The sequence below is a fragment of the Eubalaena glacialis genome, chromosome 3, assembly GCF_028564815.1.
Source record: "Eubalaena glacialis isolate mEubGla1 chromosome 3, mEubGla1.1.hap2.+ XY, whole genome shotgun sequence".
Classification (NCBI taxonomy): domain Eukaryota; kingdom Metazoa; phylum Chordata; class Mammalia; order Artiodactyla; family Balaenidae; genus Eubalaena; species Eubalaena glacialis.
In genome coordinates this window covers 153,105,697-153,126,479 of record NC_083718.1, presented here as the reverse complement: position 1 = coordinate 153,126,479, position 20,783 = coordinate 153,105,697, and the positions used below count along the sequence as shown (strand labels likewise).

Below are 20,783 nucleotides of genomic sequence, written 5' to 3'. Positions count from 1 at the left end.
GATAAAAGAGAAAGGAATCCAACACTTAATAAACACTGGCCTACTTTTTAAAAAAAAGAAAAGAAATAAAAAGAGAAAGAAAAAGAAAAGAAGAAAAGTTCATTTTCAGCATGGCCCAGAGGTACACTGTGGTAATGAAAGTGTTTCTCTCTGGAACAAAGATGGAAATAAAAGCAACAACAAAGCATATCTCTACGATCATGGTGGGTTCCTATTCAAACATTTAGGTAGCTCTGGGTAGTGTAGCATTCAAGATCCTTCAGACCTTTCTCTGGTCTTCCTTTCTGGTCTTTTCTGCCACCTCCCCTGTACCCAAATATCAAACTCTATTCACATCAGCCTCTATCCTGAACCCATGCTTTCTGGCCCCTTGTTGCTAGCATACATTACTTCCTCCCCTACCCCCCTTCTCTATCCAGTTCAAATACACAATCTCTTCTATGAAACCCTCCCTAGTACATTCCCATTTCTTGGCTCTCCAAAAAAGCTGGAAAAAACTTTCCACTGAAAATCCTGTTCATTGAACTCTCACAGAACTCAGTGCTTCCCTTACAACATTTAGGATCCTTGCCTAAGTGTTCCAGCTATCTGTGCTCTTGACTGAATCTACTCTGCAGCACAATGTGAGCCTTCTTTTGAAGGCAGAAAGAGTGGCTTATTCATTTTCCTTTCCTTCAATGCCCAGTACAGGAGCAGGTGCTCAAGAAGCATTAAATAAGTCAGTGGTTCTCAACCCTGACTGCACATTAAAATCACCTGAACAGCTTTTTAAACATTGCTAGATTTTACCATAGACTGATTAAAAACAAATGAAGTAAACAGTAGGCCCATTTTTGCTTTCACTTTTCACGATTCTTGAAAAAATTTATCTTGTCAAAATGAACCATGCTTTAAGAACCAGAGGTAGAATTATATTCTTTCTGTTAATTGAAACTAGCTTTCTCCACTGCAAACCCAACTCTCTCAGGTTTCAAAATGATTAAAGGGCTGGCATTTAAATAATGAAAGACTATTTAGGATTGAGTTCTTTATCCCAGAAGTCCCCTGACCAAACCTACCTTTGCTCTGTCAGCCTCAAGTGAAAGGCGATAGGCCTCGTCTTGTTCTCTCTTCACATTTTCTCTGGCTTCTCGTTCATCCTTAAAAGAAAGGAAAATATTCAAATGCATTTTACCACATTACTGTTTTTAAAGAAAAAAAAAAATAATCCCCTTGTCTTACTCCTGTGTAAATTTATTATAATTAAACAAGGCACTTTTAAAGTGTACAGTGTAAATAAGCTAACAAATAATTAAGTTGAGTAGCACAGTAGATAGTGAAAATAAGAATGTTTGAAGCCTCGTCTACCACTTACAAATTGTGTGACCTTGGGCAAGTTATTTAATCTCTTTAGGTCTCAGTTTCCTCAACTGTAAAAAAGAAATAACATTTGTCTCATAGGGTTGTGAGAATTCAACGCAATGATATATAAACTATCTAGCAAAGTACCTGACATTTAGTTCATTTTCACTAGTTCCCTTCTCCTTTACTCCTGATTTTTCTAAGATAAACTTGGAGATTATCAGCATTGGGACTAAGGGCTGGGAGAGAGTAAAGGACTAGGAAGTAATCTGGTCAGCACAGAAAGAGGCTGAAAGCAAAATACCCTGCTTAACTTTAGTCCACATCACACCACTAAAGCTTGGTTATCAAATAAGTATTTCCCCACAACATTCACACCCATGAAGTGTGGATAATGTAAAAGTTATCTAAGTTGAAGAACTTTTAGAATATTTTTAGTGTCTGAAGTGATTATGCCATCTGCCTACATTTAAATTGTGATTTCATATAAAATTAGAAGTTAATTCAATAACCAGAATTTCTTGTTTGTTAAATTCTGGAGTATAGCCAATATACATGTCCTTAAATTTAATAAATATCCACACCTGTTGACATTAGAGTATAGGTTCCCTTTCTGGTCATTTTGCACAATAGGCTGAATCATACATAAGTTACCGATATTTGACTGGTTTTGACCTATAAAAATGGAAGTTTCATATGGTTTAACTTAATTCTTTCTTTTTGTCTCCTCAGTTCAATATATGCTTGCTCAGGCTGAGTACATGCTCAGCACTGTCTTAGGTACTCCCTCTGATATCTATTCAAGCTGGCCTTCTCCCTGAAGCCTCACACTCCTTTTGGTTTCAATGATTCCATTAAGTCCACAATCTCTGGTATAAATAGTAGCATTTCATTGATTCCTAATCTTTCAAATAAAAAATTAGGAAAAATTACATGTTGCTGGCCTGAAGCTAATTGCTATACCATCTGTGATAAAAGAGTATGCCAGAGAAATTATATGTTGGGACAAAATATCAGGAACAATGTTTAACCTGAGAGACCACTTAGGCTGCAAAGTAGTCAGGACAATTTACGTGTCATGTAATATTACACATGACTAAAAACAGGTTTTAAAAACTCCTACTTGGAGACGTACTTAGCCATTAGTATTTTTATTTTAAAGAAACAGAAGCATATTCCTTTCAAGATATTTTCACTGATTCCAACTGGGTATTTCCTACTTTGGTCTATATACTACAGTTTTACTATAACCAGATACAATCAGCCTAATAGGACATATTCTGTATGTTTTTGTTTATATTTGCATTTGCATTTACTATGTAAACACCTTCACCCACTCAATATACAAGCTTGTACAGACTGGACACTTAATAGTTCATTTGGCCATGGCTGATCTATAGTTGATGTATAATGTCTTCATTTTTTTATGTCACCAAGGAGAGGTAATGAGGAGATTAGAAGACCTGTGTTCAACTCCTAGCCCTGCTAGTAGCAAGCTGTGTGTTCTTGGGTAAACACTGTCTCCCTTTTCAGTCATTTATTAAATTAAAGAACTGAATTTCTAAGGAATCTGTGCCTCTCTGAACAACTCTATCTTTTCAAATTTAGATATTCCTAATATCATCAACAACCTATGGGAGTAATCTTATCTTTTTACATTTCAAGTAGGGAAATATTTAAGATGTTTAGGATTTTAATTGTAACATACTTTCCTGACTCCACCTTTTCAAATTAGTTTGGACTTCTCTTGTAACATTCTGTCCTTTCCCTTTAAAACATTTATCACAATTGTATCAATTATCATATGATTATTTATTTAATGTGAGAGTCCCCCATGACACTGTAAGCACCATAAAGGCAGGGACCTTGTCTATATTACATACCTCTGTATTCCAAGTGTTTCACACAATGCCTAGCTTTTGGGAGGTATTTAATAAGCATCTGTTGAATAAATGAACCATCTTTCCAGGCATAAAACATTTATTGTCTAGAGTAAAAATTAAGGAGGAAAATGATATAGCTCATTCATAAAGTGGCCCCATCTGAGTCAATGAAATTGACTGGCTAGGCAGAAATGACCCGTTATGACACTATGTACACACACAAAGGGACCTTCTAAAAGCTACCACAGCTGGAAGCCCTCTCTGAGCACAAATACAGTTTGTAATAAAAGCATTCTAAGCAAACAGCTCTGTTTTAAAACAGACTGTTGCAGATACGAAAGGCCATTAAATACAGGGATCCCTGCCACAAAATGTGGCACCTGTTGTGAGAGGACTTCTTGAACCAGCTAACTTCCTTCCTTCCCTCCCCACTTCTCTCTCTTTTATTTCTCTTCCCTCCTTTCCTTCTCACAAATATTCATTAAGCACCAATTTTACTTTAGGCATCACACTAGTAGTGGGGTTATAGAGGCAGGGCACAGTTTACTAGAGTAAGACATAGATAATCATGCTTGGACCACCTTCATCATTATTTTATGGAGTCTACTGATTTTATTGTGAAGAGTTCAGTATTCAAGTTTTGCGTTACTTTCTTTTTGTTCCTTAAATAATGTTGCTCTCTCCACCTGGAAAACTTCTTGTTCTAATGGCTCTATCACTCAAAATCCTACCAGCTTTTCATATACTTTTATTTTTTAAAAATTTATTTATTTATTTATTTATTTATGGCTGTGTTGGGTCTTCGTTTCTGTGCAAGGGCTTTCTCTAGTTGTGGCAAGCGGGGGCCACTCTTCATCGCGGAGCGCGGGCCTCTCACTATCGTGGCCTCTCTTGTTGGGAGCATAGGCTCCAGACGCGCAGGCTCAGTAGTTGTGGCTCACGGGCCTAGTTGCTCCGCAGCATGTGGGATCTTCCCAGACCAGGGCTCGAACCCGTGTCCCCTGCATTGGCAGGCAGATTCTCAACCACTGCGCCACCAGGGAAGCCGTTCATATACTTTTAGAAATATAAGAGATCAACATGTCCAACAAAGCCAGTATACAAATGGAGAAACTGAAATCATATGAGGGTAAATAATTTACAAAAGACCATTAAGTCAGTGGCAGAACTGAGATGTGAATCCAGATCTCCGACATTTTCCTCTCCTCTCTCCTGGCAATCTAATTGCTCTTTCCCTTATCCACAGCTCTCCCTGACCATCACAGACAGAAGTGTGGCTCAGGATGAATTTTCCTAAACTCATCATGGTCATAGCTTCTTGCGTGTTTGGTAGTTGCTTGTGAATGGCTATTATTTCTTCTTTTCTGTCTTGTAGTTTTTATACTTGCCTCTCCAACTGTCCTATTCACAGTCATTTCTAATTTGGGGATTTAGAGAACTTTGCTTAGCCTTTCCCTCATATTATTCTGTACAATTAGACTTTTAAGAAAATTCCAGGTGCTGTGGTTAACAGTTCACGTATAAATTTGTTCTCATAAACTGTAGATGTGCCTCTTGGAACTTCTCCTGTGTCCTACAAATACTGTCCTTGCAGAGGTTCCCCCTGCTGCATCTTAGAGGACACATCAAAGTGATTAGAAATACTTTGTTGATTGTGTGGAGGTAGAACAGCTGGATGATCAGGTTCAGGAATAGTTTTCAGGTGCTGCCTGGGCTATGGCTTGGGCTACTTGGTATGAAAACACTCCTTGTTATAGTACAGTGAGAAGCTGGATTGCTCAGAACGAAGTGATAACCTCCACTGGAGCCTTTCATCTGTAGCATACTTGTTACTGCTCCCATGCTGCTTTATGCTATACTCATCTGTATACTTGTCTCACTACTCCCTACCAGAGCTGTAAGTTCCCAAAGGGAAAGGACTCTATATTTCTTATAGCATCTAGGCCACTATCTTACATATGGCAAGCACTCAATACATATTTGGTAAATGAATGAGTGGAATTATCAGTGCTCAAGTTTTATACCTGAAGTTCTGGAACCCCTAAGTATCCTTCAGACTAATACTTTTTTATTTAAGTGCATTTTTCCTATTCTGAGTAGTATAATGACTTGTTAAGAAGTGCTGGAATTAGTATTCAAACCTAGTCTTTCTCTCCCGAAAGCCTGTGCTTCTTTTCCACTGTGGCACTCTGGGTTGCTCAGTATAGTTTCACATCTCTGAAACAATGGCCATTGAATTAGATTTCTCTACAACCCATTAAAAATAATGTCCATTAAAAATAATGAACACATCTTATGAGCTATCAAATGGTTCCTAAATGAGGAATTTAACCAGAAATGGGATTTAAGTGTAACCTGTTACTCTTCAGTAGCGTTTAAAATTAGTAATCATCAGTTAATTCTCAAAGGGCTAATGCAAAGTTTCACATTATCAAATTGAAGCAAACTATAGTGGTTAGGCTTGTTTCAAATAATAACCAACTGCATACACAAATATACACATACATATATACATATCGTATTTTTTGTTCTTCTGAATGCCTGGGTTAGAATGCACACACTGTTCTTTGCCTTAATAAGTAGGACCTTGAAAACAGGGAAATGGTCCTGGTCTGTCGCTAAGGAGATATGGACCAAGATAATGTGAAATTCTTTCAATATAAATACTTAGATATCGCTAGATAAAATATAGCAAAAATGTTAAAAAGTATTACTCAGCATGTGAGAAAGAAAGAACAAAGAAAAATTCCTAGGTAACAGAAATAAAGAGGAAATTAAAAATCAGCACTGTAAATGGTGAGGTAATATGGAACCTGACAGGCAGATTATCCATCTTAGTAACCTAGAAGCCCAGTTGGAACCAGAAGATTTCATTTTGGATGCAAGCAAGGTAGGAAGCTGGAAAAGTTATCTGTGGGATAACTTTTGGCAACCTAATGTAAGTGTAATTGGAGTCTGGAAATAGAGTGCAGGGAAGAGTGGGAGAAAAATTATTTTAAGAAATAATGGCCAACAATTTTTTGAATTTGATGAAAGCTATAAAGCCACAGACCCAAGAATGTAAATGAACATCAGGCAAAATACACATGAAGAAAGCTACACCAAGGCACATCATAACCAAATTGCATAAAATTAATATTAAAATGAAAAATGTTAAAATCAATCAGACAAAAGAAAAGACATAATATGTACAGGGAAACAAAATGACAATGCAATCAGACTTCTCATCCAAAACAGTGCAAATGAGAAAGACAGTGGAGCAACCTCTTTAAAGCACTGAAAGAAAAAGCAAAAACAAAAAAAACAAAAAAACTTGTTAACTTAAAATTCTTTCTATACCCAGTAAAAATATCTTCAAAATTGAAGGTGAAATAAAGACTTTTTCAAATATACAAAAGCTGAATTAACTACCAGCATGTGTACTACAGTAAAAGTTAAAGGAAGTCCTTTAAGGAGAAGGAAAATAATACCAGTCAGAAATCTGGATCTACCCAAAGGAATGAGGAGAACTGAAAATGGGAGCTTCATGGGTAAATTAATAGACATTTTTTTCCTTACTATTTAAATCTCTTTAAGAAACAATTGAGTGTATCTCAATGGCATTTTTTATAGAAATAAAAAATCCATTCTAAATTCATGGAAACTCAGGGACCACAAATAGTAAAAAAAAAATCTTGAAAAAGGAGAACAAAGTTGGAGGACTCACATTTTCAAAACTTACTACAAAGTTACAGTAATCAAAACATTGTGGCACTGGCATAAGGATATATACCTAAACCAGTGCAATAGAACAGAGCGCCCAGAAATAAACTCTCATATATACAGTAAATTTATTTTCAACAAGGGTGCCAAGACCATTCAGTGGAGAAAGGGGAGTTTTTTCAACAAATGGTGCTGGGAAAGCTGGATATCCAGATGGAAAAGAACGAGGTTGGATCCTCACTTTACACCATATACAAAAACAGCAACTGAAAATGAATAAAAGATCTAAAATTAAAGAGTTAAAACTATAGAACTCTTAGAAGAAAACATAGGTAAAAATCTTCATGACTTTGGATTAGGCAATGATTTCTTTAGTATGATACAAAGCACAGGCATTAAAAAGTAAAAACAGATAAGTTAGGTTTCATCAAAATTAAAAAATTTTGTGTATCAAAGGACATTACCAAGAGAGTGAAAAGACAATCCACAGAATGGAAAATATTTGCAAAATCATATACCTGGTAAGAGTTTAATATCCAGGATTTCTACAACTCAACAACAACATAAAGAAAAAACAATCCAATCCAAAAATGAGAAAAGGCCTTGAATAGATGCTTCTCTAAAGAAGATATATAAATGGTCAATAAATACATGTTCATAGCAGCATTAATCACAATAGCCACAAGGTGGAAACAAGCCAAATACTCATCAATGGACGAACAGATAAACAAAATGTGGTATATACATACAATGGAATCCAGCCATAAGAAGGAACAAAGTTCTGATACATACTATAACACAGGTAAGCCTTAAAAGACATTATGCTAAGTAAAGAAGTCAGACACAAAAAGACAAATATTATATGTTTCCACTTACATGAGGTAGCCAGAATAGGCAGATTCAGAGAGACAGAAGGTACCTTAGAGGGGAGGGGGAATGGAGACTTATTGCTTATTAGACTGGCTAGAATCTCCAGTCAGGTTCCGTGTTACTTCACCATTTACAGGGCTGATTTTTAATTTCCTCTTTATTTCTGGTACCTAGGAATTCTTCTTTGTTCTTTCTTTCTCACATGCTGAGTAATACTTTTAACATTTTTGCTATATTTTATCTACTATCTCTAAGTATTTATATTGAAAGAATTTCACATTATCTGGAATAGAAGTGATGTGAACAGGCATCCCTGCCTCTTTCCTGATCTTAGTAGGAAAACATTCAGTCTTTCACCAGTAAGCAAAATATTGGCTTGTAGGTGTTTAAATAGATGCCCTTTATCATGTTGTACTCTATTCCTATTTTACTGAAGGTTTCTATCAGGAATGGATTAACTTTTGTTTAATGATTTTTCTGCATCCATTGAGATGACTGAATGGTGAATCACAATGACTGATTTTCAAATCTAAGGCAAGAAAAAGAAATAAAAGACATCAAGAATGAAAAGGAAGAAGAAAAACTCTCTTTACTCAGATAAAATGATTAGAGATCTGGAAAATCCTATGGATTCTACCAAAAAACTATTAGAACTAATAGGTGATTTTGGTAAGGTTGCAGGATATAAAATTGATATACTATAAGCAACTGTATTTCTATACACTAACAAATAATCAGAACTTATAATTATTTTTAAATTTATTTATTTATTTATTTAATTTTGGCTGTGTTGGGTCTTCGTTTCTGTGCAAGGGCTTTCTCTAGTTGCGGCAAGCGGGGGCCACCCCTCATCCCGGTGCGCGGGCCTCTCACTATTGCGGCCTCTCTTGCTGCGGAGTGCAGGCTCCAGACGCACAGGCTCAGTAGTTGTGGCGCACGGGCCCAGTCGCTCCGCGGCATGTGGGATCCTCCCAGACCACGGCTCGAACCCGTGTCCCCTGCATTGGCAGGCAGACTCCCAACCACCGCGCCACCAGGGAAGCCCTATAATTATTTTTAAAAGCTATTATTTACTTATTTGTTTGTTTATTTATTTATTTATTGGCTGCGTCTGGTTGCAGCACGCGGGATCTTTGTGGAGGCATGTGGGATCTTTCATTGCAGCGCGGGCTCTCCATTGTGGTGCACGGGCTTCTCTCTAGTTGTGGTGTGCGTTTTCTCTTCTCTAGCTGTGGCACGCAGGCTCCAGGGCATGTGGGCTCTGTAGTTGTGGTGTGTGGGTTCCAGAGTGCGTGGGCTCTGTAGTTTGTGGCACGCAGGCTCTCTAGTTGAGGCGTATGAGCTCTGTAGTTGTGGTGTGTGGGCTTAGTTGCCCTGCAGCATGTGGGATCTTAGGTCCCTGACCAGGGATTGAACCTGCGTCCCCTGCATTGGAAGGCGGATTCTTTACCACTGGACCACCAGGGAAGTCCCAGAACTTATAATTTTTAAGATGCCAGTTATAACATAGCATAAAATATATGAAATACTTAGGAATAAATTTGAAAAAAGATGTACACTGAAAATTTCTAAAACATTACTGAGAGAAATTAAAGAAGACCTGAGAGAAATTAAAGAAGACCTAAATAAACATGACATATATCCTTTTCACAGATTAAAAGAGTCAATTTTTATATGTCGATTTTCTCTAAATTAGATTCAATGCAATTCTAATAAAAATACCAGCAGTATTATTTTTCTTAGAAATTCACAAACTGATTATAAAATTCATATGGAAATGGACAGGACCTAGAATAGCCAAAACAACTATGAAAAGAAGAACTTCAGAGGACTTACACTACTTGATCTCAAGATTCATTATAAAGCTAAAGTAATTGTATGTGGTATTAGTGTAAGACACAGAAAAGAACAATGGAATAGAATGAAGTCTAGATACATACCTACGCATATACAATCAGCTGATTTTTGACAAAGATGCAAAAGCAATTCAGCAAATAGTGCTGGAACTACTGAATATCCGTTATCTCCCTTTACCTCCCGGAAAAAAAACAAAACAAAACAAAACAAAAATACCTTCAATCCTACTTTATACTATACATAAAATTTAACTCAAATGGATCATAGACCTAAGCATAATATCTAAAGGTATAATGCTTTTAGAAGAAACATAGGAGAAAACAGTGACCTTGGGTTAGGTCAATATTTCTTAGATATGATGCAAAAACATAATAAAGGAAAAAAATCTAACTTGGACTTCATCAAAATTAAAATCTTCTGCACTACTAAAGACAGTTGAAAATGATAATGAAAATTAAGCCAAAAACTGGACGAAAAATCTTTGCAAATTACTTATCAAATAAAAGATTTGTATCTAGACCATATTAAAAAACTCTTAGATATAAAAACATTAGAGAACTCAATTTTAAAAATGGGCAAAAGATTTGAAAACACTTCATCAAAAAAGATATGGTGGGACTTCCCTGGTGGTCCAGTGGATAAGACTCTGCACTCCCAATACAGGGGGCCTGGGTTTGATCCCTGGTGGGGGAACTAGATCCCACATGCATGCTGCAACTAAGAAGTCCGCAGACGGAACTAAGAAGTCTGCATGCCGCAACTAAGAGTCCGCATGCCGCAACTAGGACCAGGCGCAGCCAAAATAAATGAATAATAAATAAATAAATAAATATTTAAAATAAAAGATATGGATAGTAAGCACATGAAAAGATGCTTTATCTCATTAGTTATTAGGAAAATGCAAACTAAAACCACAATGAGGCACCACTATAAACCTATTAGAATATCTAAAATTAAAAAAGACTAACCATACCAAGTGTTGACATACAAAGTGGAGCCACTGGCAGTCTTACACACTGCTGGTGGAAAAGTAAAATGGTACAACCACTTTGGAAAACATTTTGGCAGTTTCTTAAAAAATTAAGCATATACCTACCATGTGATCCAGTCATTCAAGTCCTAGGTAGTTACCCAAGACACATGAGAGCATATGCCTATATAAAAACTTGTATATGAATGTTCATAGAAGCTTTATTTGTAATAGCCCCAAACTAGGAAATATTCCAATTATGTTCATGAATAAGTGAACAGATTTTTCAAAACGTGAAAAAATACAAACACTATTGAAAGCAGCAGTAGGGGCTTTGTCAAACCATTCCTTGTTCAGAGCATAATATAACAATTCCCCTTCATAGGATTTCAGAGAATGAGCGTAGTAAGCCATTTACCAGGGACTTTTATGTAAATTTTAAGGTAATGATTAGTAGGTTTGGAGACCTGAGTTCTCTAATGAAGACCAAATCTCAGAGACTCAAAAGAAGAGGTATGCTCAGAAGTGAGTGATTTAGGTTCAGTTACTGAAGGCAACCAATACAAAGTGGGCTCCTCTCAAGACCCAAGACAGCACTGAAATAAATGCAGGGTTAAATGAGACCACCCAGCTTCACTCTCAAAACAGTGAAGACAGAGGAGATAAAGAGAAGATACAATTTGGTGAGAATTGAAACTACCCATTCTTAGCTTTATCCGCTTCATTTTACTAAATGAAAATGATGATGATGGTGGTGGTCACATACAGGGCTGCATCAAAGTGCAGACTGACAATCTTTCCACTGAGGACTAGGGGGCACATCAGTATTTAGAATGAATCAAGTAAAATTTGCAGTATTCGTTTCAGTGACTGATGAGTACTAAGCTGAGGCAGTTCCCTTGCATGCACAAATTTTATAGTCATCATATTGCACAATGGATTGGAGACTAGACTTGTTCTATATGTTGGCATCCTGTTTTAGGATCCAGGATAGCTAACAATGAATGAAGCATTGGGGTCAGTTGGAATATTGCATTTCAGTATAGTGGAATATTCAAGCATTCTTGTGTGTGTGTGTGTATGCATGTGTGTGTGTGTGTGTGTGAGAGAGAGAGAGAGAGAGAGAGAGAGAGAGATAGAGATGAGCTAATCTGAAAGAACGATATTGAGTAATTTGAGCTATCTGCTGTATTTTCTTTAACTTGCTTTTAAAAAGGCACTTATGCAAAAAATTGTAATGCAAATGTTAAATTATTCTTAAAGGTAGCATTGCTAACATTGCTAGATGCTGGCTGCACAACATTGTGAATACACAGAATGTCACCGAATAATGCACATTGTAATAATTAACGGTATGCTATGTGAATTCTGCTTCTATTAAAAAAATATTACTAGAATCAAAAAAAATTTGTAAAATTGCTGTATGTCCACACAACAGAGTACTACTCAGCAATTAAAAGGAATGAATTATTGATACATGCAACAGCATGGATTAACCTCAAAATAATTATGCTGAGTGAAAGAAGTCAGACTAAAGAGTATATACTGTATGATTCAATTTTTCATAAAACTTGAGAAAATGCAAATAAATCTGTAGTGACAGAAAGATCAGTGGGTGCATGGGACCTGAATGGTTGGGAGGTAGAGGCAGAAGGAAGGGATTACAAGGTTCATGAGGAAACTTTTGAGAGTGATGGATATGTTCACTATTTTGATTGTGGTAAAGATTTTATTAGTGTATACGTATGTCAAAACTGTCTAAAATTGGACAGTTTATATAGGTACAGTTTATACAATTATACTTCAATATAGCTTTAGAAAATAAGTGATTAATAATACTGAAAAAATTAATGCATGGATTAAACAGCAGCTTGGACACAGGTGAAGAGAGAATTAATAAAGTGGAAGTAATCTGAAGAAATTACCTAAACTGCAACATGGAGAGACACAGAGAAATAAGATATGATAGAGAAGTTAAGAGGACATAGAGGATATAATCAGAGTGCCTAATATGTATCTGCTAGGAACCCTGGAAGGGAATATAAAGAATGGGGCAATACTCAAAGAGATAATGTTTTCGAATTTTCCAGTATGGATGAAAGATAAGAATAAGCAGCCAAGGACCACTTCAAATGGTAACCTCTAGTTCTATAGAAACTACCAAACTGAATAAACAAATAAATTGTCTGAAGTCATCATAGTCAAACACAGCTTTGAATGCCATGTCACCTGAAGAAGACCAGCTCTTGATTCTGTGGATCCAGTGGTAAGACCTTGGATGACTGGGTTGTAATAACAGAAATAGTACTTAGAACCTTGCTAACAAAAGTGTGGTCCAAGAACAAGCAACACTGAAATCAACTGGAAGCTTGTCATACATGTAGAATCTTAGGCTCCACCCGAGACTGACTGAATCAGAATATGAATTTTAATAAATTCTCCAGGTGATTCCTATGCACATTTAATTTAGAAAAGCACTGCTTAAGAAGCTTTGCTTAAAAGTAATGTATATTGCTTACGTGACAAGTGCTTGGGATGTTATTTTTGCCTGCAGGAAAGCCATAAATGGGGAAAGTTCATCCACTCTGGTGCAGAAAAATAGTTAAATACTAGGACCAGGACCTATCTTTTTACATGGAAAGTCAAGCTAAATGCTCTGGAGATTTTTTTGGTGTGTGTGTGTGTGTACGCATGCAACAGAGATGATGTAATGGTCTTTGATAAAATCTAAATACTACATTCTGTGGCCACTTCTCCAGTCAGGATTCCTTCCTGAAGATAGACAGATAAGACAGGAGGAGGCAGCTTACTTTCAATCACAGGTCAGCAAACTGTGGTCTTTGGGCCAAAGCTGGCCTGTAGCCTATTTTTGTAAATAAAGTTTTACGGGAATACAGCCATGCCTATTTGTTCATGAATTATCTATGGCTACTTCTGTGCTACAATGACATAGTTGAATAGTTGTGACAGAGAGTATATGACTTCCAAAGTCGAAAATATTTACTATCTGACACTTCACAGAAAATGTCTGCTGACCCTTCAAAATCATTATAAATGTTGGTTTCAGCCTTTTTAATTTTTAACTTTTAGTAAGTAGAGAATAAAACGCCAATGAGATTTTAAAGTTCATAAGTCTAGGGGGAGCTTCAGTAAAAGGTCAGACGGAAGGAGTAACTGATTTGTTTATTACATACAAAAAAATCAGAAGCCATAAACTAGCTCTGACATCAGTATGAAAGGTTTAAAGTCAAAGGTCTCATGGCAGCATATTTCAAATTTTGCATGGGCTAACAATAAGAGGTCTTGAAAGGGAGTTCATATCATAGATAAAAATAATTTGATTAAATGTAAGAATGCAAGAGAATTACATACTTGGACAGGTTTCCAGGTATCTAGGAAATGTGGAGGAATGATTTCTAACTCTAGACACATGTGAACAAATCATCTGTCTCAGAGGCTTAGGTATAGAACTTTTTGTTCTGCACCACTTGGTGCCTTGGCTTAGTTTTAGGCAATGACTCTGTTGAACATCTACTATGAGTAATCACTGGGCCAGGTATTGTAGGAAAGACGTATATTAAACTAGTCCTACTTTAAAAAGTGTTTTAAATTTCATCTAAAAGAAAGGGACAAATGATTTGTGTGGGGCTATTTTTATGGAGGTTTTGTAGTTATATCCTGCTGTTATCAAATTTCTATTGTTAAAAGCATAGTGTCAGACTTATTACCTTTCTAAAGTGAAAATCACATCATAACACTCCTCTTTCCTAACCTTCAATGATTTCCCCACACCTTCAGGATAAAGTCTAAATTTCCTAGCACAGGTGCCCTCAATTACTTTATCACCTTCATTACCCACTTCCCCCTTCCATATACGCTATGCTCTAGCCATACAAGCCCTCTCACAGCTCCCTGAACAGACCAGGCTTTGCATGCTTCTATGCCTTTGCATATCCTTTATCCTTTGCCTGGGAAATTCTTCATCACTCCTCCTTCGGCAAAATCACACTCATCTTTCAGGCTCAACTTAAGTGTCTAGGCATTCACAGGTACCTCACTCTGGGCTGAATGGCTTCACTTCTGTGTTCAATTCACACTGTATTATTTAATCATATATTTACATATTTCTCAGAGTAGACTGAGCACTGAGGGCAGGAATACTGTTTTATTAATTTCTGAATTTCCAGCATAAGTTAACACTACCAAGTTGGCACTTGATAGATAATAATAGTAGTTAACATTCAGTGAATGTTTCCTATATGCCAGGCATTCTTCTAATTACATTATTATCTTATATAATCCTCAGATATATTGAGGGAAGGAGGAAAGAAAAGAGGTGACTATACATAAAAGAAGAAAGAAAGGGAAAAGGGAGCTAAGGTATCTGCTACAGGAACTGTCATGGACCTCAAAAAAGGCCAAAAGCCTTTGCAAGCTAAATGCTCTTGTTTTACTTCCCTCTTGCTACCATTACCCTAATTTGGGTTCTGAGATTTATAACATAGCTAGAAGCCTTGAGAGAAATAATAATAGGCAGGACGGGAATAAGAAAATAGCTCTACTGAGGAAAATTATCCTCTTGTGTAGGGTGCTAGATTATTCCAGGACTATCTTCTTTCTGTAACATAATCTGCAAGGGTGACAAATTTCTTTTCAGGGGACTCTTCATGTGATGACTGGGCACAGTGCCTGGCACATAGTAGGTATTCTACAAATGTGGACTGAATTGAACTGGGAGGACAATTAACTGACTCTTCCTGAGTCACTAAAACAGATAAACCAATCCCTAGCAATTTTGTAGATTCAGTGATGTCAAAAAGAAAAAAGTAAAATAATTCAAATATTTGATCATTTAAAGCCAAGTTTTCAAAGCCTGCCTCTAAAGCTAAATTGATCATTTTATTTTCTAAGTGAATAACTGGTTGGTGTGAGAACAGAGGAAGCAGAGATTTTAGTTATTAAATTATTCTTAAGGGGCTAATTCATTAGGCACCAAAAAGATGTAAGACTGCCTCAATTTCTTCTTTAGTATTTGGGAGGCAAAAAGCACCTCCCCCCCCCCTTTTTTTAAATCTCCACCTTATGGTCTAATTGGAACAGAATTGTAGTTCAGATATTTAAGATCTTATTTTTGAAAATTCTCAGGCCATAGGATATTCTGATAATCTTGTTTACAAAACATTTAAATAGTATCTCAATATTTTAAAGTATCAGAATTAGACATTTCTCCAAAGAAGATATACAAATGGCCAACAAGCACACGAAAAGATGCTCAACAACATTAGTCATTATTAGGGAAATGTAAATCAAAACCACAAGGAAATACCACCTTATCCACTACGATGGCTATCATTTTTAAAAAGAGAGAAAAAATGAGTGTTGGCGAGGATGTGGAGAATCCTTGTGACCTGCAGGTTGGAATGTAAATGATACAGACGCTGTGAAAACTGTTCGGTGGTTCCTCAGAAAGTTAAACAGAATTACCACATGACCCAGTGATCCACTTCTAGTTATATACCCAAAAGAACTGAAAACAGGGACTCAAATAGATACCTGTACACAAATGTTCATTCCATCATTATTCACAACAGCCAAAAAGTGGAAACAGTCCAAATGCCCATTAACAGACAAATGGATAAACAAAATGTGATATATCCATACAATGGAATATTACTTAGTCATAAAAAGAATGAAGTAATGATATATGCTACAATGTGGAGGAACCTAAGTGAAAAAACCAGACACAAAAGTCACATATTGTATGATTGCATTTGTATGAAATATCGAGAATAGGCAAATCCACAGAGACAGAAAGCACAGTGGTTGCTAGAGGCTGGTGGGGGGGCAGAGGGGGATTGGGGGAGTGACTGCTTAATGGGTTTGGGGGTGATAAAAATATTTTGGAACTAGATAGAGGTAGTAGTTGCACAACACTGTGAATGTACAAAACACCACGGAATTGTAAAATGGTTCATTTTATGTTACCTGGATTTCGCCTAAAAATAAACCAAGTATCAAATTACAGAGCCAAGAACTAAATAAAAACAAAGCACTCTACAGTGTAAGAAGGGAGAAGAATATTTATACTTGAAGTATACATGATGAGGGCACTGCTTGAAAAAATGTGTTAAATTGGCCTTCAAAAGAAGTACTGCCTGGTAGCATTGGCTCCATGGTGTACTGTGGCCAGGACATTCATCTTCCAGCCAAACAGCTTGGATTCTAGTCCTTGTTCCATCCTGATGGCAAAACAGTACAGGGAAAAAGTACAGCTTCAAACACAAACAACTCAACTTGGTCTGAATTCTAGGTCTGCCGCTTAATTTCTGTGCCCTTGGGCAACTTCTTTGAACTCTTTCAACACTGAACAATTTTATCTCCAAAACAGGAAAAATACCTCCTTGTTGGATTACTGGAAGGATAAAATGAAATGATGAATACATATCACCTAGCGCAATGGGCATTCGATAAACGTTACCCTAATAATCATCACCATCATCATCATCCTAGTAATGTTAATCCTCTTCCTTGTAATAACTAGATGTGCAACCTCAGGCCAAACAGTTTAACTTCTCTGAATTTCTTCCAAGGACTGCCTGGGGAGGGCCTGGGGCAAATCATCCCTCATTAACAGCATCATTTTTTGATAGGTAAATTGGCAGTGGTAGAGGAGGGTAAACAGGGGAAGGTTCACGAATAATTATACGGACACGAGTCTCAGGTCTCTGAAGCATCTTCCCATTGTTCCGTAGCTGACTGCTGTACCCTATCAAGTCTATGTACCAGGGTTCTGACAGATGTCGCAGGGCCCAAAAAGAACATTAGAGGTCCTAAGCAGAAATTATGCACCATATGTAATTTAGAAGAAAAGCAATATTAAAGTGTATTCAGAAGTCTGACAAAATTCTAATTTTTCTTAAGACTACTTTGATTTTCCTGAAATATTAAATTTCATAAAGGTATCTCTCTGTCTACATATATTTTTCCTATTTATTTGGTGAACCTACTTTGCTTATTCTATAAATGTTTGGTCTGCCTTTACGTAATCACATTCTAAGTTGCAGAGGAGGGAGGCTTTTTAGTATGAGGGCCCAGGACAAACCCTTAAGTTTGCTCTATTTTTGAGTGACCTGGGCTGTGAGAATTAAATAGAAGAACACACGGTGGGATAGTGCTCTGAAATGGACTAAGGTTCCAGACTGAAAGGAATGATCATTTTGTTAATAGAATCAGGAATGACTTAGAAGGCCTCATCTACTCTGTGGTAAGAACGAATTCCTTGGCCTTAGGCCTAATTTATCACTGTGGTTTCCATGGCGTTAAAAGTTCTCACTTCCTTGTTAATCAAAGCTACCACTGGGCTTCCCTGGTGGCGCAGTGGTTAAGGATCTGCCTGCCAATGCAGGGGACATGGGTTCGAGCCCTGGTCCAGGAAGATCCCACATGCCGCGGAGCAACTAAGCCTGTGCGCCACAACTACTGAGCCTGCGCTCTAGAGCCCGCGTGCCACAACTACTGAGCCTGCGCTCTAGAGCCCATGAGCCACAACTACTGAGCCTGCACACCTAGAGCCTGTGCTCCACAACAAGAGAAGCCACCGCAATGAGAAGCCTGTGCACCGCAACGAAGAGTAGCCCCCGCTCGCCACAACTAGAGAAAGCTCGTGTTCAGCAACGAAGACCCAAAGTAGCCAAAAATAAATAAAGAAAAAATAAAGAAAAGAAAAATAAATTTTTAAAAAAGCTACCATTAACCAAGTATTTGCAAGAAAATGTAGTAAGTATTAATGAATATCCTCCAGCCTATATCTTTATCTAAGACTTTTAATCCTTTAAAGTATTATATTTCCAAGTTTACAAAGCACTTTCACATGTGATACTCACAATAATGAGATTGGCCAGGAAGAGACTTTGATCCCCATTTAGAGATGAGGAAATTGCGACTGAGAAACTTAAAGTGATTTTTCCAGGGTCACTCAGCTTGTTAAAATGCAGGCCACCTGTTACCTCATTTAGAGCTCTTCCTGCCATTTCACCTTTCTTCAACCTATACACTTATTGTGTTTCTCCCTCTCTAAATTTTCTTCCTTCCAAACACTGCAAATATAGTCCTTAAATCAGTGTAGGGAATAGTTATGGAATGATTTTCTTGGGACTAAACTGTTTTCACCTGCTGAATAAACTGAATAGGAAAAACAGATACAGGTTTAGTTTATTTCATTACCAACAGACTCTCCACCTAGAAGAGTAAGATGGTATAGAACGGATAGGTACCTCCAGCTTTGTATTACCCTGTAGAGTTGTCATCATCTACTTACATGTCTATTTCTCTCTTCAGACCCTGAGCAAATTGAAGAGACTTTTCCTTGTTTATCTCTGTATCCCTAGTTCCAATCCCAAGCAGTGCCTGGTACTTCCTAGATCCTTAAAAACGGAACAATGAATGAGCATTTTGACTCCACCAGACATCTGCATTATAAGTTTATATTTGTTTAACTGATTTGCCTGTAAAATCATTAATGACCTGCTAGTGTTCAAAAATGGTGAAATAAGGATTATGGCAAACCTGGCACTTGATATTCTTTCAGGTTATATACCTGAAAGAATAGGTTTGATACCTGTTATATCAAGGACAGAGCCTAAATGTTAGACTAACTGGTTATTTTTAAAAATCTAGTTATCAAAAGTTTTAAACAGAAATTTCAAGGTATTTGTATCTTGTTATCTATCACAGTCCTACTGCAGGACTATGAAAACAGAGAGATGAATTCACATGTAGCAAGTAACTTCCAAGTCCTAACTAAGACTGTCTTGCTTTGCTAGAATGTAAGTCTCTGGAATTTCCGGTGGAGATGTTTAGAAAAGATTCTTTTTCATCTGGACAGAAGTGGTATGTGGGAGTGAGTTGAAAAGCTGGCTTTAAGACTGGTTTGCTAATTTCTTTAGTGGCAGGATTTCAAATGATGAACTGTCGTCTCAGTGTCTGCTTTAGAGGGAGTGGGCCAACTTGTGAGAGAGTTTATGTTAAGCTAAACCTATCCAGAGAGAATCTACCTATCTGCCTGGTAACGTAGGATGAAATCTGAACGTGTTTCAAGAATGATGTCTCAGTTCAGACCCTGGTCATCTCTTGCTTAGACTATGGCACTGGCCTTTTAGTAGGTCTCCTAACTTCCAGTCCCTTCCTATAAAATTCATTCATCCATTCATTCACTTACACATTTATAAAACATTTATGCTCACCTACTATATACGTTAAGCTTTATGTTAGGGAATGGAAACAATGATTAAGAGGTTTTGATGATGGCCATTCTGACTGGTGTGAGGTGACACCTCACTGTGGTTTTGATTTGCATTTCTCTAATGATTAGTGATGTTGAGCATCCTTTCATGTGTTTGTTGGCAATCTGTGTATCTTCTTTGGAGAAATGTCTATTTAGGTCTTCTGCCCATTTTTGGATTGGTTTGTTTTTTTGATATAGAGCTGCATGAGCTGTTTGTATATTTTGGAGATTAATCCTTTGTCAGTTGCTTCATCTGCAAATATTTTCTTCCATTCTGAGGGTTGTCTTTTTGTCTTGTTTATGGTTTCCTTTGCTGTGCAAAAGCTTTTAAGTTTCATTAGGTCTCATTTGTTTATTTTTGTTTTTATTTCCATTTCTCTAGGAGGTGGGTCAAAAAGGATCTTGCTGTGATTTATGTCATAGAGTATTCTGCCTATGTTTTCCACAAGAAATGCTGGAGAGGGTGTGGAGAAAAGGGAACCCTCTTGCACTGTTGGTGGGAATGTAAATTAATATAGCCACTATGGAGAACAGTATGGAGGTTCCTTAAAAAACTAAAATTAGAACTACCATATGACCCAGCAATCCCACTACTGGGCATATACCCTGAGAAAACCGTAATTCAAAAAGATACATGGACTACAATGTTCACTGCAGCACTATTTACAATAGCTAGGACAGGGAAGCAACCTAAGTGTCCATCAACAGATGAATGGATAAAGAAGATGTGGTACATATATACAATGCAATATTACTCAGCCATAAAAAGAAAAGAAATTGAGTTATTTGTAGTGAGGTGGACAGACCTAGAGTCGGTCATACAGAGTGAAGTAAGTCAGAAAGAGAAAAACAAATACCGTATGCTAACACATATATA

The 20,783-nt window shown here is 37.0% G+C and overlaps 1 protein-coding gene across 2 annotated transcripts in view; it reads right to left on the bottom strand.

The window, feature by feature from the left end:
* Window positions 1-20,783, bottom strand: part of FAF1 (Fas associated factor 1) — a 473,015-nt gene that overhangs the window by 55,294 nt on the left and 396,938 nt on the right. For both annotated transcript variants that reach the window (XM_061184239.1, XM_061184240.1), the window contains one exon: window positions 1,059-1,139. In XM_061184239.1, coding sequence (XP_061040222.1) covers window positions 1,059-1,139 — 81 coding nt within the window. The remainder of the gene's footprint in view (window positions 1-1,058; window positions 1,140-20,783) is intronic.